Source organism: Chlorocebus sabaeus, chromosome 8, assembly GCF_047675955.1.
Source record: "Chlorocebus sabaeus isolate Y175 chromosome 8, mChlSab1.0.hap1, whole genome shotgun sequence".
NCBI lineage: Eukaryota > Metazoa > Chordata > Mammalia > Primates > Cercopithecidae > Chlorocebus > Chlorocebus sabaeus.
Window position 1 is genome coordinate 100,021,691 of NC_132911.1, and position 24,751 is coordinate 100,046,441.

General features: G+C 39.8%; 2 protein-coding genes across 3 annotated transcripts in view; one reads left to right on the forward strand and one right to left on the reverse strand.

Annotated features, from left to right (window-relative positions):
- Positions 1–765: 765 nt before the first annotated feature.
- Positions 766–24,056, reverse strand: MTERF3 (mitochondrial transcription termination factor 3). Of its 2 annotated transcripts, none has more exons than XM_038000261.2 (8): positions 23,902–24,056; positions 20,720–21,063; positions 19,324–19,476; positions 13,325–13,514; positions 7,992–8,139; positions 7,545–7,616; positions 5,614–5,775; positions 766–1,033 (listed from the first exon to the last, which is right to left on the reverse strand). In XM_038000261.2, exons 2-8 carry the CDS (start codon positions 21,051–21,053, stop codon positions 839–841), a joined length of 1,254 nt encoding a protein of 417 aa, XP_037856189.1. In that variant the 5' UTR covers positions 21,054–21,063; positions 23,902–24,056; the 3' UTR covers positions 766–838. The 2 variants fall into 2 exon arrangements, with proteins under 2 accessions (XP_037856189.1, XP_007999345.2); XM_008001154.3 differs by having other exon boundaries at positions 23,777–24,038.
- Positions 24,057–24,280: 224 nt separating this feature from the next.
- PTDSS1 (phosphatidylserine synthase 1) overlaps positions 24,281–24,751 on the forward strand; it is a 71,624-nt gene continuing 71,153 nt past the window's right edge. Inside the window, exon 1 of the mRNA XM_008001153.3 lies at positions 24,281–24,621. Coding sequence (XP_007999344.1) covers positions 24,443–24,621 — 179 coding nt within the window. The 5' untranslated portion in view covers positions 24,281–24,442. The remainder of the gene's footprint in view (positions 24,622–24,751) is intronic.

A 24,751-nucleotide genomic window follows, 5' to 3' on the forward strand; every position in this document is an offset into this window, starting at 1 on the left:
TTCCAAGAGGGCAAGCCCTGATGTGCAAATTCTTATCAAGCCTGTGCTTGACAAATGTCCCCTGGGCCACATCACATTGGCCCAGAGTCAGTGTGGGAGAGGACTAACTACACAACAGTGCAAATACCAGGTGTGGTTCATGGGGGTTACCAGTGTTAACAGTCTACCCAATCTGGTGATCATAACGCAGACAACTGAAGTTGTGATACTTCATTTTACAAATAAAAAAGCAAAGACTCAGACATGAAATCACTTGCCCAGGATAACACGTCATAAACAGAAAACAAATCTTTGTTTACTGGCAATAAGTCAAAGGCTAGTTAAGCCTTTCACTATATCTCATTGCCCCTAATCTTTAAACTCCACTTTCCTTTTCCTGATTCTTAGCCAACTGTGAATATCTGTGTTCAAGAAGTTAACAATGTAGATAATCCAAAATGAAGTGTGCTTTGTGGCATTATCTGAGCTGTAGATATTAGATGACTAATGTAGTATGTGCTCTGGAAACTTGTAACAGTTCAAATGAAATAAAGCCATTTTATAATGAAACCACTTTAAAAATCCTCCGTTTTCATCTTCACTAGAATGACAAAGCACCAACTTAAAGTAAACCAACTCTCTCCCTTTCTCTGAACTTGCTGTATTTTCTAAGAAGGAAAAGGTAAACAAGAATTGAGTCACTAGGAACTTGATGAAAAATCTACCACAGTATATGTACCCAAATTTACAGTATCAAATGGTTTCCAATATCAGTTGAGACCCGAGGCATTTAAAAATATATTCATTTATTCATACATATATTCACTTTACAATATTGCATTTTCACATACATAAAAATCTAAAGCGTTTTTAAGAATTTATCAAAGTCTTGTACTGATGCTTTGGCAATCTCTTCACAAAATATTTCATCAGGAATAGATACGAGTTTGTCCAAAGAGATGTAGTTAGGTTTTGCTGGATCATACTGTGCTCTTCCTAAATAGGTAAGAAACAAGTGTCTTTCTTTGATTTTAAACAGCCTTGTATTAAATACCTAGAAAAGAAAAAAAGTTTTTAAAAAACATTGCACATTGGAGGATGAAATATTAAAAAGTTTACTTGGCAAAAATTTTAATAGGTTAACCAATACAAAGTACTAACCACGTGTTCAGTAAGTAGGATAAATGCCAGAGGATTTAAATCCTATATTTTCTGTTAAAAAACTAGAAAAAGGGATTCAAAATCAACATACAAAACAATAATAAAATAATTAAGGGCTATAATGTGGGCAAAGAAGATTGAGTGCTCCAGAGACAGAGGAGAATGTGTTAAAAAAGCAAATCTTCGGCCTGGCGCGGTGGCTCACGCCTGTAGTCCTAGCACTTTGGGAGGCTGAGGCAGGCAGATCATCTGAGGTCAGGAGTTCAAGACAAGCCTGGCCAACATGGCAAAACCCTATCTCTACTAAAAATACAAAAATTAGCTGGGCATGGTGGCACATGCCTATAATCCCAGCTACTCGGGAGGTTGAGGCAGGAGAATTGGTTGAACCCAGGAGACAGAGGTTGCAGTGAGCCGAGATCCTGCCACTGCACACTCCAGCCTGGGCAACAGAGTAAGACTCCGTCTCAAAAAAAAAAAAAAAAAAAAAAGGGCAAATCTTCAAGCCTCACCCCAAAACTACTTAATCAGCAACTCTGAGAGCAGGACCCAGAAATCTGTCTTAACAAGCCCTCTAGATGATTCTGATATTTACCAAGTTTGAGAACCAATGTTAGAGATCAAGATGTTATTGTAAAAAAAAAGATAAGTTTTTATAATCTGTAACACCTCTCTCTCTCTTTTTTTAAATTCCCACACCTCCCCTTAACTAGAATCAAAATGAAATGAATCTGACCTCTGCGAGAGCAACTGGGAAAGTATGTCTTACCTGCCTCAAACTAAAACTCCTAAAAACCACAGTGAGCAGCAACTTTAGAAAGGAGTCAGAAGCAGGCAAGGCTCTACAGCCGACTGCAGAAAGAAGAGAGAAATGGGAGATCTGGCCAGACTTGAGCTACAGCCCTGAAGCCTGAGAGATCTGTGAGGCCCCCTAGCGAGGCTCAGAGGAAGCCCTTTCAATATTATGCCTGCCTCAAGCTCTCCTCTTGGCTGTTACAGACACAATGTGAACACAGGACATGATACACAACCCCTAGGCCTCTTTCCCTACATTCAAGTAAAAACAGTAACAGATCAGTTGGAAAGGACACTATGAAAAGCAATTGCTGAAAACCAAAGTACTATGAGAAGAGTGACTAAAAAAAGTACAGGGTGCTACCTCAACATGGGATTGGCTTGCTTTTGGAACAGAACATCTCTCTTTTCAGTCTCTGCTATTCTGCCCTTGTTCTGATCATTGAATTCCCATGATCACAATATTATGGATAATGAAGATGTAAGAAGTTATATATATATATATATTTTAAAGTATGACTCCAATGCAGTGATTCTTGGCTTAAAATACTATCACCCAGCCGGGCACGGTGGCTCACACCTGTAATCCCAGCACTTTGGAGGCCAAGGTGGGCGGATCATGAGGTCAAGAGTTTGAGACCATCCTGGCCAACATGGTGAAACCTCATCTCTACTAAAAATCCAAAAATTAGCTGGGCATGGTGGCGGGTGCCTGTAGTCCCATCTGCTTGGGAGGCTGAGGCAGGAGAATCGCTTGAACCCGGGAGGTGAAGGTTGCAGTGAGCTGAGATCATGCCACTGCACTCCAGCTTGGTAACAGAGCCAGACTCGGTCTCAAAAAACCAAAAACCAAAAAACAACTATCACCCAGCATACAGACAAAACCACAAACGGTTCTGGTGCTCCCAAACTATTATTAATTTCCTAAATATAATAACACTTCAAAGCATTTATTTAGCTTATGAGTAGATATTATGTTTACTTCTCCAGTGGTCCAAAGTTACTCCATCATTAGAGAGTTGTATACTCTTTCAAGTCCAAAAGTTACTGCTCAGATTGAAGTGTTTCTCCCTTCTTTTTTTATGGGTGTGGTGGTGCAGGAGGAGGGTTGTTGGCCACCAGGGGCTACTTTGCCATTGGCACAAAAATTTCATCCCATTAATGACATATTAAATTCTTCGGAGTTAAAAAGAAAAAGTGCCCCTAGCCTGAGAATTATTGGTTCCCTCTAATCCTAAGGTGGACTTCAGCTTTGCCTTCACAGAAAATCACAGAGGAAGGGGAGAGCCAAGGTTTCGGGGGATACTGAATATAACCTCTTTCCTTAGCCTAGTGATTTCTTCACATTCATTACCCTAAAACTGCTTTTGTTATCCTCTACCTTCCACGATCTCTTCTTTGAAATGACTAAATTACTTCTTTCCCCATTTTTAATTAATCCTGTCAGATCTGCCAACCAGGAATATTATCTGCATGAGAAAATTAGTTCCACACCACTGAGATTTAAACACCAGCCAAAAATTTAAAGTCTATATCAGCCCGTTCACAGCCTTACTGTCTGTTAATGTATTTTTTCATTAATAAGCTTTTTATTTTTCTGTTCTTTTTCCCCCAATAATTCCACCCAGACTCTAGGAATCTGAGAATCCCAATTTGGAAGCCACAATTCTACAATAGAGCTTCTCAGAAGCAAGGGTTTGGGGTGCCTAAAAATCTGTGTTTTTAAGTGATTTTGATACATCTGGTCAGCTTATAATTTCTTCTATTTGGAAAGCTCCTCTCCATCTTTCAAACACCACTCACTCTTCTACAAACAATTCAAATGTCACTTCTAGCAGATCCTAGACTGCTGGAGTTCTAATTGTGGTTGTGCCCCAATCTTGTTACTTGGGTAACCTTGGACAGGTTACTTAAATCTCTTTAAGCTTAAGTTCTTTATGTGTAAAATAGGGGTAATAATAACATCTACCTCACATGGTTGTTATGAGAACTAACTGTGTTAATACAAATAAAGCAATAAAGATAGAGCTGGCACACAGTAAGTACTCAATTGCTGTTATTACTTCTATAATTCTCCTACCACTTCTAAATCACACTGTAGGAGCTCGGATTAGGACTCTTTACCATCATATAAAGCAATTTTATTTTATTTAATTAATTATTTTTTGAGACGGAGTTTTGCTCTGTCGCCCAGGCTGGAGTGCAGTGGCGCGATCTTGGCTCACTGCAAGCTCTGCCCCTTGGGTTCATGCCATTCTCCTGCCTCAGCCTCCTCAGTAGCTGGGACTACAGGCGCCCGCCACTACGCCTGGCTAATTTTTTTTTTTTTTTGTATTTTTAGTAGAGAAGGGGTTTCACGTGTTAGGCAGGATGGTCTCAAACTCCTGACCTTGTGATCTGCCCAACTTGGCCTCCCAAAGTGCTGGGTTTACAGGCGTGAGCCACAGCGCCCGACCAAAGCAATTCTATTTTAAAACCTGTCTTCCACACTCGATTATAAGTTCCACAAGAACAGAGACCATGTCTGCTTGACTTTTGTATCCTCAGTGCCCAGTGTCTAGCACTGATGGATGCTCAGTGATATACTGGAAAAATGACAGACCACGAAGGCTAGGAGGGGACAATATCATATATTCTTACCATCATCTGTGGTCCCTGAATTACCCACCAACCCAGGGAAAAACAAACTGTCATTGCTTTTTTGTTGAAGATTATTTTACAATTACTCCATGAGTCAAATTCACAAAATTGTAGGCTTCTAACACTTCTATAATGAGTATATTTATGTTTGGTAAAATAGGAAAATCCTATATTAGAGACCCATTCCTCGTGAAGTATAATAGGCAAATAAATATAGCTGTATGTGAAGGAACTGGACCTAATGCAGTCTAGTTCTGAGAGCTATATTAAGGTAATATTTCTTTTACCCATCTTTTTTCAAAAACAGGAACACGTGTTCTAGCAAATGGAGTAGAAGGATCACTTAAATAAAAATTCAGTTTGTCATTTATCCAATAAATACTGAGTGGCTATTTGCATAGGAAATAGGAAAAAAGGATTACTTTGATAAAATCCAATCATTCGTTTGTTCATCAAATATTAATTGTGCGCCTCCCTTAGTGCCAGTTGTAGTTCTAGGCACTGGGGATTTGGCAGTGTATAAATCAGACAAAGTTTCTGCTTTTAAAGAGTAATATTCAAGATCAATATTCTTGTGAACAGCAGATAATATCACTCACTAGGTAAAGAATACAAGAGTTTGATTAGCTTAGAAAATATAATTACGGCTTGGACATTATGGCAAACTGGAACAATTTTATATTGGGATAGGGATCATTACAATATGGCTCATTGATTCATGGATTTAAATAAACTGTGACTAAAAAGTACATGTAGCAGTAAAAAGACCTTTAAGGGAAGTGATCTATTTCAAAGTTAAGTGGAGAAAAACATGAGAGAGACTACATTCGATTTGTTCTGCCTGATTCCAACAAACAGAACTAGGACTAGGTAGAAACTCCAGGGAAACAGACTAATCACTGATTTCTCCTCAGGAGATGTACATTTGTGCCCTGAAAGTTGTAAACTCCTCCCAGTGTACAGAAACATGCAGCTGGACAGCAGCTCTGAATGAAGCGCAATGGCAGCGCTTACAGAGAGAGCTGTGAGTGGCATTACCTGTGGGAACTTGACAATGATGTGGTGGGGAATGCTCATCACATTGTGCACAAAATCAAATGTCTCGGTAAGTTTCCTTTTATTTGCAGTTAACATCTTCGGGATTCTGGTGATCATATGTTGAATTTCGTTATGTTTAAAACCAAGTTCAAGACGGTAAACCTAAACGAAAGTAAATTTGCTATGAATAATAAGTAGAAATAGTTATTTTGGTACCATGGCAAGGCTGCGCTGATTCTTTTTGTTTTTGAGATAGAGCTCGTTCTGTTGCCCAGGCTTCAGTGCAGTGGCACAATCTCCTGCCTCAGTCTCCCAAGTAACTGGAACTACAGAGGAATGCTACCACACCTGACTAGTTCTTGTATTTTTAGTAGAGCCAGGGTTTCACCAGGTTGGCCAGGCTGATCGTGAACTCCTGACCTCAAGTGATCTACCCACCTTGGCCTCCCGAAGTGCTTACACGCATGAGCCACCGCATCTGGACAAGATTCTTTTTTTGAGACTGCATCTCGCTCTGTCATCCAGGCTGGAGTGCAGTAACACGATCTCAGCTTACTGCAACCTCCGTTTCTTGGATTCAAGTGATTCTCCTGCCTCAGACTTCTAAGTAGCTGGATTACAGGTGCCCATCACCACGCCTAGCTAATTTTTGTATTTTTAGTAGAGATGAGGTTTCACCATGTTAGACAGGCTGGTCTCAAACTCTTGACTTCAAGTGATCTGCCCACCTCGGCCTCCCACGCTAGGGTTACGGGCGTGAGCCACCGCGCCTGGCCATGATTCTTCTAAACTTAAAATAACATTTTAAAATTTGGAGACAGCTATGCCAGTGCCTTCAGGGAATTACAGCTTCCGGCTCCTGGGGTCACCGGAATTTCAAACCCCTCTGCTGAGAAAGAGCTACACAGTGATCATCATGAAGATCACCAAAGGGGCAACCATAATTACGAGAGAGAATGAGTGACATGGGAGGGCTGCAGGTCAGAGGCATGGGCCCAACACCAAACACGTCCTTCAGCAGCAGGGTCATCAAAATGCTTTTTGAGCTTTTGCTCCCAAGCACACCGACATATATGTTGTCTGAAAAATGACATGTCAACATTCCAAGCAGAGATAAGGAACTAAACAACCAAACATGGGCCAGGTCCTCTACTTGCTTCCATAGTGTCCTGTGTGCGCCCACCAAGTAACTGCCCCCATCACTCTGGATTTGATCCCCCACTAGACTGTAAGCTCCTTGGGAGGAGGAGCTGTCTCCCCAGCATGGCGCTTGGGCAGGAGCTCAATAATGATTTATTTAATGACTGAACTGTTCACTTCAGAAAACAGCCCTTACATAATATTTCAAATACTACTACAGCTTTATATACTAACTAGTCAGCTGTTCTTGGCTTCATGTTATTCTCTTGCAGAAGGACAGTAAAGAATGTCTGGTACATTCTGTGATAGAATGAGAGTTGGCAATTGGGACAGGTGCAAAGGAGAGCAATGTGTTGTCTGTTACTCTTTTCACAGAAGTCTTTTGGATCCAGCCTCCAAAACTCCCTGAGACATACACAGACTGTCATGCTGGCCAACAGGAGTAGTTTCGTAGACTGGTAACACTGCCCAGGTAACAAAGACATCAGACTCCCACAATGGGCAACAGAAACAGTTTCAGGGTACCACTTATATCCCTATCTATTGCTTTAGGATTGTGGGTATCAATGTCTGCAAGGTGATTTACTCATGTTAATACCTGGTCAACATGAAAATATTAACTGAAACAAACTGCTTGCTAGACATTTGTTAAAGATAATTTCCTATTTCTCTTTTTAGAAATAACTTATTTTAAAGTCTAGTTTTCTTTTAGATGACAGCAAAATCTATTCTCTTCAGAGGATTTTAACACTTAAAGAAACTGATTTCTCAAAAGCCTAAAGTTGTCCTACCTTCATATTTTCTTTCACGGGTTCCAGACTTCCAGTTAGCAGCCTTGGGAGACGAACTACCAGATCTCTAGTCTGTGGTTGCAAACAGAACAATCTAGTATTACTATATGTGCATCTTTAACTAGTTTGGAGAATTAAGGCATTACTAAGACACAAAGTTAAAACTTAAAATATGACCCAATCAGAAAAATGATAGGAACCCCAGGAATATATAATGTTAGTACTGTTTGGAAAAAAAGAAAACAAAAACTGAAGGAACCAGTTTGATTAAGTATTATAAAATGATGTAGCTCTATGTTTAAACTAGCAGGATAATTCATTTTTGTACAAAAAATACCAGAAATGTATATGATTCACATGGGCCGGGCATCTGTTAGGAACATGAGATTTATCAGCTACTAAAATGTACCAGACATGGAAATAAACAAATTCTCTCCTTTTCTTTACCTTTTTCACACTAAGTTCAAGTTCTTTCTGAAAAAATCCCAATCTGTTATCCAGTCTTTCCACTGAAAAGTTCAGCAAAAATGGTGCTTTTCTGACCATCTGTGCAACATCTGCTTTACTGAAATTTTTTGAAAGCAGATAAGCCACCCTAGAGAAACATAAATATATACGCATGTGATAAACATTTACATTCTTTTTTTTTTTGAGACACAGTCTCATGCTGCTTTCCAAAATAACAGCTATTTTTAAAAAGGCTCCTACATCCTAAATTACTAACTAAATAAAAGCATTCTGTAACAATGGCAAAAATGGCAAAAACATGTTTAAAACAAAATAAGCATTCACCCAACTCTAGATGGTTTCCATTTACACTTAAAAACAGAAAATAATTCTGAAATCCACTAATAGGTATTAGTTGTGGTTTTTGCCATTACTTTCAATAGCAAAAACATGATTACTTTTGCACCAACCTTTAGATTCTCTTTTCAATTAATCTGGTTTATTACTTGGTAAGAAAGAATGAAATAGCTTCTGCTTAAGTTTTTTTGTTATTTTTTTGGGGGGATAAGAACAGAAAAACACAAATTAAGAAAATAACACAAATTAAGAAAATTAAGGAAATAATGGTTACAACTGAGAGAAGCATTTTTTAGGTTAGTATATTTACTGAGCCCCTCCCTTCCCCTCTTCTATTCTTTTCCTTTCAGGAAGAGTCTCGCTCTGTTGCCCAGGCTGGAGTGCAGTGGCATGATCTTGGCTCAATGCAACCTCCGCCTCCCAGGTTCAAGTGACTCTCTTGCTTCAGCCTCCCAAGTAGCTGGGATTACAGGCATGCACCAGTAGACCCAGCTAATTTTTGTATTTTTAGTAGAGACGGGGTTTCACCATGTTGACCAGGCTAGTCTCCAACTCCTAACTTCAAGTGATCTGCCCACCTCGGCTTCCCAAAGTGCTGGGATTACACTTGAGTGACCATGCTTGGCCTGAATATGTATTTTCATAAATAATTTTTTACTATGGTTTTTTAATATGTATTTTGTTAACTTAGATATTTTCCTGCTAAGTTTCTGAAAATTAAACTATGTAAGTTAGTAAAATATAGAAAGCTTGACTATAAAATAACATTACTTTTAAAAAAATCTAAGAACATAGTAAAAGATAGTTTTACTAAATGTCTAAAATATATCAGGATATTATTTTGTTTAATTCTAACCAGAAAAACAAAAAAACTTGTGAGCCAGGTAAATTTTCCTCATTACACTTGAGGAAACATGGATTCAGGGAAGTTAAATAACTTGTCTGAGATCATCACCTAATTACTGACAAAACTAAGATGTGAACTCAGGCATGCCTACATCTAAAGCCTATGGTATTTTCATACTATATACCAAAACTTATATTACTTTATAATCACATGACTATTACTCCTTTAAAAATAGTTAAAATATTTATAAATTTAAGTATATAAAAATTTTAAGTGCATGGCAAAACAAAACAAAACAAAAAAAAAAACACCCCACTATAAATGAAGTCAAAAGACAAGTGACAATCTAGGAAAAATATCTGCAACATGTCTCAGATACAGAACTAATTTTCTTGATATATAAAAGAACGTTTACCAAAAAAGAAAAAAGCCTGGTTAAAAAATAGCAAAGGATATATTACAGAAAAGGAAATGTAGACAGAAATTCAACATATGAAAAGATGCTCCAAACAACATTCCATGTTTCAACATTTGATGCTCCAAACCAACAAATAAAGTATTCTTTTTATCTATACAATGAACTGAAAGCAAAGTGTGATAGCACTGTATTTGTGAGGATAACAGGGAAGCTGGCACTTCTGTACACTGTTGGGGAGAGTATAAGCTGGAAAACAACCCCTTTGAAGGATAATTTGGCAATATCTACTGAAGTTACAGATGAACATACCCTTTGACCTAGCATTTCCACTTTTAGAAATATGTCCTACAGAGACGCACCAATATGTGTGATTTTTCAGAAGTATACAAAGTAAGTCACTGCAGCCTTGTCCTAACAGTGGACTGGAAACATACTCCATGCTTATCAACAGGTACTAGGGAGATCCGCAGCATGGACTGTACTAGAGTTAAAAAGAATAGGCAGCACCAAGAAAAAATAATCTCCAAGATATAGTTAAGATAGTGGGATACAGAATAGTATGTATAAATGCTACCAATTGTTATGTATTTGTATTCATGTGTGTATACACAGATATATGCTTTATAGAACATTCCTAGAAGGTTGAACAAAAAATCCTGATAACAGCAGCTGTATCCATAGGTGAGTCCTGGAAAGCCAAGGGACAAAGTAGGAGAAAAGGAGGTATTACTTGTTGTTTTTTTGGCAGCAAGGTTTGGCATTTGATTAAAAAATTATCAAAACTATTGTCTACATTGTAATGATTTTTCCAATAAAAAATTAAGATATAATGCCCACCCAACCAAAAAAAAGAGTATTTAAATAATTAAAATGCCAATTATTCATTTGAAAATTCTACAAGGATCTTTTAAACATAATTTTTTATTGAAAAAATAAGTCCATGAAATCAGCTGTTATATAAATAAGACTGCTGCATACATCAGAACCAGTAACAAAGTTCATTTAAATAAAGGTTCTCACACCCGTGCCTATTCAGTATTTTTTTACTGTATACTCTTTTGAATATATGTGGTTGCATGACGTATTACAAAATTCTAAGTAATTTTTATAAACGTTCTACAGCTTAATTTGATAGCCAGCCAGGTTTAGCCAGATTTTATTTAAGAAAAAAACTAGGCCGGGCGCGGTGGCTCAAGCCTGTAATCCCAGCACTTTGGGAGGCCGAGATGGGCGGATCACGAGGTCAGGAGATCGAGACCATCCTGGCTAACACAGTGAAACCCCGTCTCTACTAAAAAATACAAAAAACTAGCTGGGCGTGGTGGCGGGCGCCTGTAGTCCCAGCTACTCGGGAGGCTGAGGCAGGAGAATGGCGTAAACCCGGGAGGCGGAGCTTGCAGTGAGTCGAGATCTGGCCACTGCACTCCAGCCTGGACGACAGAGCGAGACTCCGCCTCAAAAAAAAAAAAAAAAAAAAAAGAAAAAAACTTAGGAATCAATGGACTATGATTAGGAATCAATGGACTATGCTACCTATGTGAGAATATTCTTCAGTTATTAGGAGCATGTATGGCTTGAGCAAGTAACTTAAGCTACTAAGCTTAAGTTTCTGTCAAAGAATTAAATGCAGAGACAGTATGTAGTAGTCAGAACCCTGGAGTTTGATTAACTGGAGTTGAAACCACTTACTCTGCTGCTTATACTAACGGTGTGTAATCTTGGGCAAATTATTTAACCTCTCTGCGACTCCCATGTACAAAGGGGCTATTAACAATAACAGTGCAGCCTGGGAAATGATGCCTACCCTCCTGGTATTCATGCTTTCTTGGAATAAATCTTGAGCAAAAAGGCTGGTTTTTGACTGCAGAGGGAATTAGTGTTCCTGACAGCCAGGAAGACTAGAGCTGGATATGTCAGATTAGTTTCTTAGAATCATTCTCTCTCCCCTCTGTATTGTGATAGCCTATCTATATTACACCAGAATATCACTCTCATGAAGGGAAAGACTGTCTCTGATGTCTAAAGTTTAGGCCAGTGTCTCGCATATAGAAGGGCTCAAATGTTCAATTTAATAAATGCAGTTTTTGTTTCGTTTTTTTTTTCCTAATTCCGAGAAAAGACATTAGACTATGATGGTTTAAGGAACTGCAAAGCTCTCTGAAATGTAGTGAGAATCAACATCAGTGTGGAGAACAGTCTGGAGGATCAAGACTAGAGGCAGACCAATTAGGAGACTGTTGCAGTAGTCTTGGTGTGGTATGATGGGGAACTGAGGCAAAACAGTCAAAGCAAAGATTCAGAGAAATGTCATGACTGATTTGAGCTATAAGAAAGGAAGAACTGATGGGCTTTCATGATTTATTAGATGTAGATGATAAAAGAAGAGAAAGCAAATTAATACCAATATTTCTGAGTTGGGCAAAAGGGCATTCAGTGAATCTGGGAATATAGACTGGCTTGGGTGATAGGTGGGGGTGATGATGAATTCAAAATGTTAACTTAGGGACAGGGGTTTTGTTCTTTGTGATATTCCCAATGCCTAGCAGGATTCTTACCTCATGGATCAATATCTCACTGTATTTATTTTCACAAATTCAGTAATTCTTTGAATGTTGAATGAAGTACAGAGATGTTTATAAAAGTGCTCTTTAAAGAAGAAAACAAGGAACAACCAAAATAGCCAACTTATGGAAATGATTAAGCAAATTACATAGTAATTTGCCACGACAATATCAAACATCTAACAACAAAAATTGGCCAGACAAAAAAACTACAAAAGATCTTATCTTTAAGTGTACTCTCAGATAAGTTAGTTATTTGTTGATGATTTTATTTAAGAAAAAAACTTATTCCAGTTTCTAAAGAGAAAGAGTTAATTACTGACTCAGTAATAAGTTGAAAACATAAAAATAATAATGGGGCTGGGCAGGGTGGTTCATGCCTGTAAAATTCCAGCACTTTGGAGGCCAAGATGGGCAGATCACTTGAGGTCAGGAGTTCAAGACCAGCCTGGCCAACATGGTGGAACCCCATCTCTACTAAAAATACAAAAATTAGCCAGGCATGGTGGCTACCCATAATCACCCAGCTACTTGGGAGGCTGAGGCAGGAGAATCACTTGAACCCGGGAGGCGGAGGTTACAGTGAGCCAAAATTTTGCCACTGAACTCCAGCCTGGGCAACAGGGCGAGACTCCATCTCAAATAATAATAATAATAATAGGTAGTTGAATAAAAGAACTGTTGTAAAAATTTAGATCAAAAAAGGTCTATAACAAAAAAATAACTTTCATGTTCATTATCTCCATAGACTCTTGTGCAGCAGAGACTTACAGAATAACTTGCACATATATTTCCTTCATAACCACTTGGGTTATATGATAATCCTTTTTTTTTTTTTTTTTTTTGAGACCGAGTCTCACTTTGTCGCCTAGGCTGGAGTGCAGTGGCGCGATCTCGGCTCACTGCAAGCTCCACCTCCTGGGTTTACGCCATTCTCCTGCCTCAGCCTCCCGAGCAGCTGGGACTACAGGCGCCCGCCACCTCACCCAGCTAGTTTTCTGTATGTTTTACTACAGACGGGGTTTCAGCGTGTTAGCCAGGATGGTCTCCATCTCCTGACCTCGTGATCTGCCCGTCTCGGCCTCCCAAAGTGCTGAGATTACAGGCTTGAGCAACCGCACCCGGCCGATAATCCTTTTAAAAGTCCTACCTGATCTTCAGATTTTCAAGGTCTTCAGCGAAAATTGCATGATTTTTTGTCAGGAATGCTCCCAGTTGGTTATCCTCTATACCCACGTCTTTAAGAAACAGGAGCATCTGCTTAATGTCTTTTTCAAAATCCAGTCTCAGAAGGAGGTTTGCTGCTTCTGTATGTTTTTCTATCTTGGACAAATCCACTCCTATAATAAATTATAAATACTGTTTGAAGATGACTTCTTAGTTCACCCGTTAAACTCATATACATAAGCACAAGAAATTACTGATGGAGATCAATACCTATCCAAAGGAACACTGAGATAGATCAATAGAAACTTCTAAATATTTTTAAACTAACTTGGTTGCAGAAACAACATAGTATTTATTTTAAAAATCAAGTACAGAGGAAAATAGAGCATTTAGTGCTACATTTCCCCCCAAAACAAATTCACTAAGTCATACTGGAGTAGGGTCATCATCTTTGTCTAAGGTTTCTTGAATATTGTTTCAGAAGTTTGTCAGTTCCTAATGAACCCCGTAGTAACTGGTAATTCTGCAGGGTAACAAACAATATGAATAAAATGTTACTGTCTCTGAAGATTTTATTATTTCCTTAGTTATAAGCATTATTTTAAAAACATGTTTATGATTCCCATCATAGGGGGAATAAAAATGACCCTGTGCCTTACTCATCATTGTAATCTCTAGGTCTTTAGCACTGAGACAAGTCCCTTGAAGAAACTCAAGAAATGTTTGAGAACAAGTGAACACATAGCCCTTCAAGTATACAACAAAGCAGAAAATATACAACCTTAAACCTCCACATTTAAAACTTCTTAATGGCATCCACAATTAAAAAAAAAAAAAACATATTCATTATAACTCCAAATATTAGAACCAAATATGATTATAAATCCAAATTTCTTGATATTAAACAGGTATTGATAAAAGATGCCCATGAAGAGTGAAATGGATTAAATACACATAGACACAATGATATGGTTAGGCTGTGTCCCCACCCAAATCTCATCTTGAATTCCCATGTGGTGTGGGAGGGACCTGGTGGGAGGTAACTGCATCATGGGGAGAGGTCTTTGCTGTGCTGTTGTGTGATACGGAGTAAGTCTCACAAGACCTGATGGTTTTAAACAGGGGGGTTTCCCGGCACAAGCTCCCTTCTCTTGGCTGCTGCCACATGAGACGTGCCTTTCACCTTCCGCCATAATTGTGAGGCCTCCCCAGCCACATGGAACTGTAAGTCCATTAAACCTCTTCCTTTTGTAAATTGCCCAGTCTCAAGTATGTCTTTATCAGCAGTGTAAAAACAGCCTAATACACACACTCACAGAATGAAGATCCAGAATAAACTAAAAAATGTTATTATACAACAATATGCATTTCAGATTAAATAGATAGACTATTTGTTAAAATATATGGGACCACTAGCTATACTTTTTTAAAAAAAATTCTCTTTATATCTTATATGAAATTAATTCTAGATAAAGAATCTAAATCTATACTAACTCTACTAGAAAAACATAAAATTAAAAAAAAATTAAGGTTACAGAAAAGTATAAAACCTATGTGTAGAAAAAGGTCTGGAAAGCTTTTCCACGAATTGGTAATAGTGGTTACTTTTGAGAAGTGGAACGGGGGATGAAGAGAGGGCAAGAGGTCCTTCTCTTATAATATCTGCACTTTTGACAACCAGATGTAATTCTTTTGTAATTTAAATATTAGTAGAAAAATAAATCCAATTATTAGATGGACAAATAAATAAGATGAAAACCAGTTCCAAAAATCTGTGATAAACGGGAGAACAGATGCTTTAAAAATAACATAAAGGGTTCAGACTTCACATTTAACTCAATATTACAGCTGACATGAACTGAAGTGCCTTGCTCAGCATGAGCTGTCACACCCTGACTGTGCTCGAACAGAAATCCTGAAAAGCTGCTTTTTTAGCAGCAGTAGGAGAGCAGAATCTCATCAGGAATGCACACTGCTCTCAATGCAAATAACTTGGGCTCACTTCATTTCATTAACTTGAAAAAATAGTCCCTGAATGCCCACTACGGACCAGGCACTTCTGTTAGGCACTGGGGTTATAAAAAAAGAATAGTAAATGATTCTAACCTCTAGGTGACCAGTCTAGTTGGGCTTTACCTCATCAGTTCAGTAATTACGAATATTACCATTGTATTCAGTTATGGTTACACGTATTTAGTACATCAATCAGGGTCTAGCAGGCTATACAACGTGCCCTAGAAAGCACAAATGACAAGGACTTTAATGAAGGGACTCTTACAGCGGTGTGAGCAGCCTTAAGAGAACAAACAAGAACCCTCCCAACATTAAAGAGACAAGGAGGCAAAATGTTACCAAGGCACAGAGGGACTACAGGCTATTAAGGAAGGGCTGCTCAAGAGAGCTGTTGTCATGGAGCGAGGCAGGTACAGGACCCAAAGAAGGGAAGGAACATGGGAAAAATATCCCCACCTGGCTCTTCTACCTTCTGTCCTATAGGTGCCTCCTGCTGGCTGAAGCTGCCAAGAAGCCAGCTGGCATAGGAACCCTGGTGCATAGGGGTTTGGCCTCCTGGGACACAGATCAGGCAGAAAATGGGTCTCAGAAGCAAACAGAGAAGCAACTAGGACTTGAGTACTCAAAAATACTGTCTGACCAAGCAAATAAGTCTCCCTTAAGTTACTATTATTTAAGTTATTTCTAACACATGCTGTTGAAGTATCAGCATACAGGTAAAGGAATGGCTGAAACATATTCCAAACCTGTATGTATACTGTAAATTATTTAAAGGTAAGGACTGGGCCAGGCATGGTGGCTCATGCCTGTTATCCCAGCACTTTGGAAAGCCGAGGTGGGAGGAGAGCTTGAGCCCAAGAGTTTGAGACCAGCCTGGGCAACATAGTGACACCCCCTTCTACAAAAGAAAAAAAAATTAGCCAGGATGGCATGTGCCTAAAGTCCCAGCTACTTGGGGGTCTGAGTGGGAGGATCACTTGAGCCCAGGAGGTCAAGGCTGCAATGAGCCAAGACCGTGTCACTGCACTCCAGCCTGGGAGACAGAGCAAGACCCTGTGTCAGAAAAAAAGATAAGACAGGGACTGTGTCTTAGTTTATCTTGTATTACCCATAGCACCTGCCATAAGACAGGGAAAGCTGTTTCGAGAGGAAAGGTGACGTCCTCACAGCAGACATCATCATTTTCCTACCTCTGAATGTACATTTTTTAAATTATATGTTTATGGAGTACAACATGTTTTGACATCTGAATACATAATGGAATGATTAAATCAAACTAATTAACATATTCATTACCTCACATACTCATCATTTTTTTGTGTGGTGAGAACACTTAAAATCTACTCTCTTAACAATTTTCAAGTATACATTATTATTAACTACCATCATCATGCTGGACAATAGATCTCCAGAACTTATGCCACCTGTCTAATTGAAACTTTGTACCCTTTGCCCAACAACTCCCCATTCCTCCCCACCCCCACTCCCCAGCTCCCTCTGCTCCTAAGAGTTCAACTTTTTTAGGTTTCATATAAGTGAGATCATGTAGCATTAGTCATTCTGTGCTTATTTCACTTAGCATAGCATCCTCCCGGTTCATCCATGTTGTTGCAAATAACAGGATCTCCTTTTTCAAAGCTGACTAGTACTCCAATGTATAAATATACCACATTTTCTTTAACCATTCATCCACTGATGGACACTTAGGCTGATTCACAGAACACTTTATTTGCATCTCTCATGTGGGACTTATCACTTTGCCTTTCATCCTTGCATTAATATTTAGATGTTTCTGAGGACTTGAAGCTTCTTGAGAACAAAGGCCATTCTAAACATACAGGTAACATTTGGGTAACTGGGCACAGAGTGATGAGTATACAATTATAATGGAGTGTCATGAGTGCTAGGATCAAAGTAAGCAGGAAGTGAAATGAGAGCCTGAAGAGGGTCACTCTGTCTGCAGGGTCAAGAAGACACTTTAGAAGTTACTTGGACTTCAGTGATGTTCTCCAGTTGTTGGAGTTGGCTAAACAAAGGAGGGAAGTGGCAAGCCATGAGCTGAACAGGTAAGCAGAAGCCAAATCAGCGCAAGCTTTGATGCCATAGGAAGGTTTTGAAGGATTTTAAGTAGGTCACTGACTTAGATCTGCATTTCAGAAAGAACACTAACACTGTAAAGATATCAGAGCCAATACTGCTGAGGAGAAGACTATCAAGATAGGAGACTCCTGCAGCCACTCAGTGACAAATGAGGACCTAAACAAGGTAGTGACTGTAGGATGACAGAAGTGGATGGATTTGAAAGAAATAAAGAGGGTAGCATCCATAGGATAAGGTGTTAAATTAGATGTAAAGAGGAAGGGGACAAAAGCAATAAGAATCAAGGATAGGCTGAGTGCAGTGGCTCATGTTTATAATCTCAGCACTTTGGGAGGCCCAGGCAGGCAGATTGCTTGGGGCCAAGAGTTCAAGATCAGCCTGGCCAATAGGGTGAAACCTCGTCTCTACTAAAAATAAAAAAATAGCCAGGCATGGTGGCACACGCCTGTAATCCCAGCTACTAGGGAGGCTGAGGTGGGAAAATCGCTTGAACCTGGGAGGCAGGTTGCAGTGAGCTGAGATGGCGCCACTGCACTCCAGCCTGGGAGACACAGTGAGACTCCATCTGAAAAAAAAAAAAAAAAATTCAAGGATGACTCCCAAAGTTTCTAACAGAGCAAAGGTTTTTCTTTTTCCTCTCCTGTTAAAAATCACCTCCCAAAAATATGAGGAATGAGAAACAAAAAAAAAGATCCTTCTTTGAGGAAACGAGATTATATCCCCACATATCTGAAAACAGATGAAGGCATGGCAACAGCCTTATCAGAGAGGAGAAAGACGACACTGAAATGCTTGCAAATGAGAATCTGGCAAGTGGTAAGTGATCAGTACCACGAAAAACTCCAAAGTCTCCAAAATTGGAGTCCCTAGAAATCTGAGAGATTAGAGGTGAGGTGCAGACTAAAAACTGGGGGATTCGGTGTGGAGAAATCTGACCTCCCCCAAATCCAGTTCCTCTCAATGCACCAGGAGAAAGGAGATTCATTATCTGGGAAAATCAAGTATGAGAAGTACCATACCCAGAGAAAATGAGGAAAGCAAAAGTTTGTAATAAAATGCCAGACTAAAAATAAGATGACTAAATTAAAGTTTGGAGGGAGATCCCCTGGTTCCCTTCAGCCATCCAGATCCAAGTGCAACCTAATGGTCAACAAGCGAAGACAGCTATAGAGTAGGCCTGGAGAGAAACCATCCAAATCAGGAGGACGGTGGCTTCAGGAAGGAGGTCAGGGTAGTGGGACAAGCAGGGAACAATCCACTCTGGAGAAATGGAATACATCATCTCATAGGGTTACCTGGGAAAAACTGTCCTGAGTGGCTATTGGAAAGTATGGAAAAGTTTAACCCCAGAAACAAACAAAACAATTCATCAAATGAAGAACAAGGCAACTATTAATGCCGGAAAAATGAAAAGTTGTACAGGAAGGTAAATAATGGTAGCATACTTCTTGTTAGGGCAGATAGCAATATTTATAGTCATAATTTAACTACTGATTGATCTAAAATTGTAATTTATATTAGGAGAATTGAAAAGAATACAGGAAAAGTAGATGTGTACATACAAGAGATCAAATGATGTCTAAAGCTGATGAATCAAACAACAGCACTATAAACAATTATTTTAAAATAAGGAGGTTGAACACAAACAGAAACCATGATACAAGTTAAGTAGATACATCTGGGGAATAGGATGCAAGATCAGCAAGGATGAGGCAGGGAATACAGTTTCTCACTAGAAGCCTTTTTATACTATTTGACTTTTGCTTATGTTTGTATACTACTTAGTATAGATTAAATTGTTAATTTAAAAAAGTAAAAAAAGTAATGAAGAGTACATACAAAAAGTACTTGTAGTTTAGTCAAACTTACCTAGAAGAACTAACTTCTGCAGAGTCTCAGAATGATCCACATAGTCTCGAAGTGTGAATGAAGCTGGTGGCAATGGAGGGTCTGCAATAATCTGAATAGCCTCTTCCTCTGAAATTGGCTGCATTGGAGACAATGGAGGCAATTCATCCAGTTCTTTGAAAGAGAGAAACAAATTAGTGCTCTAATATGCACACTTAAAACTATTTCTACAAAGACTGGCTCTTCCCTTGTTTGCTTCTTTCAATGGTTAAATCTCGGGATGATTTTAGAATTAAATATCCAAGAAGACCCCAATTTTTCACCTTTTAAGAGGTAAGGTTACAACTATTTAGACAGACTAACTACTGTTCCTCCAAGATTAGAAATTTGTTGGTAAATTTTAAAGCACACAATGCCTTTCCTTCACTTAATCAGTAGGTGAGAATGCTAAAGATTACCTAACTTTCGAGCGCATTTTGAAAGAGATTGAGTTTACCATAGCCTGTTAACTTGGCCTAAAGTACACATATGCCAACAGTCTGAATTGCATGGATTAAAGCAATTATATCCTGAAAGACTTTGTTTTGACCCAATGCCCTCCCCTTCAAGTTACCCTCAAATACATCTTTAAGAGGGCTTCTATGATTGTTTCTACAACCTGTAGTCCTCTCTACAGGAGATGTGACTCTCTCTAGTACAGCGCTGATTCTGAAGTTGTTTTTGTTTTTTTAAAATCAAACGCAGTATGGAAGATACTTAGAACTACACAATACCTTAAGCTTAGGAATCAGGTCTGTGATTTCTTGTTCTGTTTTTTGCCTCTAATCATTAACTAGCCTTTCTCATCATTTATAGCCAGCATCTCCTCCCTGCCCTCTCCCTAGCTCTCTTTCCTTCATATTCTACTTAACCTTATATTATTTCATTACCAGTGAAATATTCCTAGAATAGGACCCATAGGAAGGAGAGGACTGACTAAAAAGCGACATGAGGGCACTTTCTGGAGTAATATAACTGTTTTATTTGTTGATTGCAGTAGTTGTTAGACACTAAATGCATATGTCAAAATTCATAGAACTATATATCCCACAAGATGAATTTTACTTGATATAATTATACCCTAATAAAACTAATTACCACTAGAATAATTTTGTTTTAAGAATCTAAACAACAAAGTATTTAGAAAGCAAATGTTTTATATGTGTAGCTATAAAATAATCTTACACGTTAGCCCACGAACTTTTTTTCTTAGCAGTAAAATAAAGGCATGATAGAAGTTCATCAATAGAACCGGTATTATTCTTTTTCTTTCTTGATAAAAAATATTACCTGAAATGGGCTAGCAGAATGTAAACAGGTAGCTTGATCAAATGGCCAAAGTAGAGAAAGGGAGACTTTTTTGAAAGTTCAGAATTACCTTCTAGAAACAGCTCAGAATCAAAGCTGGGTATCTTTTGTGTCTTCTGTGACTGTTCATTCATGGAAGGAAGCAGACTGCTTTGGGTAGAATTATTCTCTTGACTACTTGGGCTAGTAGACTGGGAACTATTCCATAAGGAGGAAGTCTTGTAAGTCTTAAATCCCCACTGGAGAAAGCAATTGTCAGAGGATATCTGAGGCTGAGCAGAAAAGCCATGTAACAATGTTCTTCCTGGTCTAGTAAAACATTTTGTGAGTTGTGCAGCATTAATGAGGCTCCTCAACTTAGCTGAGTTAAACCACCTGGGTATCTGTTGGGCTAACAAAGCCATTTTTCTTAGTCTACAAAGGAAAGATACAACCGTCAAAAGAAGAGAAATTTAATTTACTTAAATGTTTAAAACAGTATTCAAACAACAAAAAAATAAACTGGAAATTATTTTTTTCTAAATGAAAGGTGTTTAAATATAGTTAGTCTAAAATAGTGAGATGTTTCTTATGCACAGGAAAATCCAACAACAAGGCAATCTCAGTTACAAACCAACAGACAGGAACTTCTGAGTGGAAAAATAAAGATATACTTTACAATTTAAAAACAATGCAACATCACTGGTGTAAGAAAAATGCTTGAAACAAAAATCTGCAAATGTTCAAATGACAGCAGACCTCACTAATCTGTTAATTTAATCATTTAAAGAGAATAAGCTGATGCAATTAAGTGTTCTTGAAATTTGGTGTGAAGGATGTTTCTGCAGCAGATTGCTGATCAAAGTAACACTGAATTATTCAAATGCATTTTATATTTTATGTATATAAATTTGTCCCAAAATGAAAAAACAGAAATCTACTGTGTCCTAAATGAATCATCAAATTATTATTATTGATATATAGAACAGTGAAAGCAGTTTCTTGCTTCATTCTCAGGGCTGAACACTGTTGATTACTTCACAGATAAAGCTGTTCTTCCAAAGGGAATTGAACAAAACCAGTTTTGTCAAGTTTTGTTTCACTGTAGGAAAGAAGAAAAAAGCCTTCAAAAAGAAAAGGTCCAAACTAGCAAACAAAACCAGGTAACAGAAATAAATAAGCAACCAGCAATTAATACCTGTATATTTTGACTGAAAAAGTAGTTTTCAAAAAGATTTTTATCAGGAAAGGCTAGTGCTATGTTAAACTCCAGGAATATGAAGGGATTTATATTTAGCCAGTTAATAAGAAAGGTAAATTTGATGCATATAATCTTACATTAAATAACATTATCCATATAAAACACAGGATAGAGTCAGGATATAAGAAATGCTCAATAAATGTTAGCCATTATTATTGATTACACAACCAAATACAAATGAATTCTGCTGAATTAATTGCGGCCTACAACTTTATACTTTGTTTTTCTACATAGTGGAATTCGGCTTGTTTTATGCTCTAAATTAGACCAAATACTTGAGGGTCTAATCTCCTCTTGGAGATGCATAGTTTTGGGAAGTTTGCTGAAAGAGATTTTACGAAAGTGAAAGTCTCCTTTCATCCTGCAATTATTTATTATTATTACTTATTTATTTATTTTTGAGACGGAGTTTCGCCCTTGTCGCCCAGGCTGGAGTGCAATGGCACCATCTCGGCTCACTGCAACCTCTGTCTCCTGGGTTCAAACGATTCTCGGCAGCTGCCTCAGCCTCCCGAGTAGCTGGGATTACCCGTGCCCGCCACTACGCCTGGCTACTTTTTTGTATGTTTATAGAGATGGGGTTTCGCCATGTTGGCCAGGCTGGCCTCGAACTCCTGATCTCACGTGATCCACCCACCTCGGCTTCCCAAAGTGCTGGGATTACAGGTGTGAGCCACTGCGCTCGGCCCATTTTGCGATGATTTTAGAAAAGAAATAAGTATTTTTGCGATGATTTTAGAAGAGAAATAAGTATTCACAATACCCTGCTGGGATAGGTGGTTTCTGTCAGATTTTGGTAGGAAATGGGCTTCCAAATGTGCCAAGTTTTCCCTCAAACCTACAACATTCATTCTCTGCACAGTAGTCATAAGGGCACTAAATTGGAAGCCAGAAGACCTCGGTTGTGCTACCTTGACAAGGCTGTTTCTGGTAGCAGTCTAACAAAACATCTAGCCCATGATGTGGGGTGGGTGTGGGGTCAATAACCATTCTTCAAATAATGCTTTTTTAAAAGGCTAAGGGTACAATACGATGATTCTTAAGGCCCCTATCAGCTCTAACATTTTTTGACGTCTAAGCACTTCATCCTACTTCAAACTTCTGAAATCCCAAATTCATCCTGAAGCCTTTCCACACTCAATACCCCTTAAACATCAGGAAGATTCACTTTCAAATTTCATCCCGTCATTAAAAGATCTTTGTGCATACAACTAATGTTTATCCTTGCATTTTTATTTACAAGTGCACTATCTTCTCCACATTATTTCATTGCTGCCTAAACATCTTAACAATTGATTAATTGTTCATTCACGAGAGCAAGGCTGGGTCTCATCCCTGGATCCACCCTTCCAGGGACTATTCTCCACTCTCCCAGAGCCTTGTACTGCTCTAATGCTTGCGGAATGGAAATAAATCAATGGCAAGTACAGTTAACTCACTGGCTTACACAGTATGCAAAAGCGGGTAGGGGATAAGCAGATGTGTATAAAAGCCCTGTGAGGTGGTAACCGGAAGTCTTCTAACAAGTTCCTTTCATCAGGAAAATTACAGAAAACCCTTAAAGAAACTCTGAAGTCTATTAACAATTCATATATACGGTTCTCAATGAGTGCCCAGTGCTTCGCTAGAAAAAGGCACTGAAATAGGGTTCAAGATTTCTACCTATGAAAGGCTATAAATGAAATCAGGAAAGAAAGGGAGGTATGGGGGTAGCTTCCTAATAAAGGGCCTCTCAATACTTCCTAGGCCATTTTAGCCCATTTCAGTTCCCCCAAACTTCCGCAGGAAGGCAGAGCCCCCTCCTGAGGCTTCTCACACCGCGCTAATTAGTCAACACGGTTGAGTTTTCACGCCAGCCAGGGAAAAACACAAAACAAAACCAATCACCTTCGACTGGGCCGCGAAAACCTAAAGGCCCTTGAGGCCTTGGGGCGCGGTCTGGACGCGGGTGCGCCGGAACCTGAACTCCTGCCAGGACCGCGATCCTCGCGCTGAGGCAGCTCCTGCTTTACCTGTGGCGAGGCCTGCGCCCCGTAGCGGGTGACCCCGGGACCGACCGACTCGCAGGGCCGCACGCCCAGTCCACCAGTGCCACACGCCGGTTCCTCAGCCTGCCCGGCCCGGCGCAGCCGCGCTCCCCGGCCCACGTGGGCTGCGGCCGGAGTGGGCGAGACCATGTGCCGGGTTGCGTGGGGAGACAGCGGGCTACGTGCGCGGAAAAGAGTCAGCCAGGGGCAGCAGATAGCCTTCTCCGGCTCGCCACTCCCTTGAAGTACTGTGGACTTGGAGTCTGAAGGCTTCTCGAGTGCGTAGAGATGCCTCAGCCGGGATGACAGCGTGGGGACAGCCGGCGGCGCCCCCTGCCCCAGGCCGCGGTGGCGCCGCCGCGACCCCGCCCTCTCGCTCCTGTGCTTCCCTCCGCTCCCAGCCTTTGCTGGGCGCCAGACCCGGCTTCGCCGTCCGGCAATTAGCCCACTGTGGCTAGTCACCCCCGGGGTCCCGGCCTCCGCGGGCTGGGGCCGCCGCCACCGCGGCAGGACGGGGAGGCGGGCCATGGCGTCCTGCGTGGGGAGCCGGACCCTAAGCAAGGATGATGTGAACTACAAAATGCATTTCCGGATGATCAACGAGCAGCAAGTGGAGGACATCACCATTGACTTCTTCTACCGGCCGCATACCATCACCCTGCTCAGCTTCACCATCGTCAGCCTCATGTACTTCGCCTTTACCAGGTGGGGCGGCCCGGCCGCGCCAGGGGCGCGTCCAAGGGCTAGGCAAGAGGCGGAAGGCAGGGTGGCGGGGAGGGTGGCCCGGCATGGCTTTGGGTGAGGAAGCGGGCTGGCTGCTCCACTCACACGCATT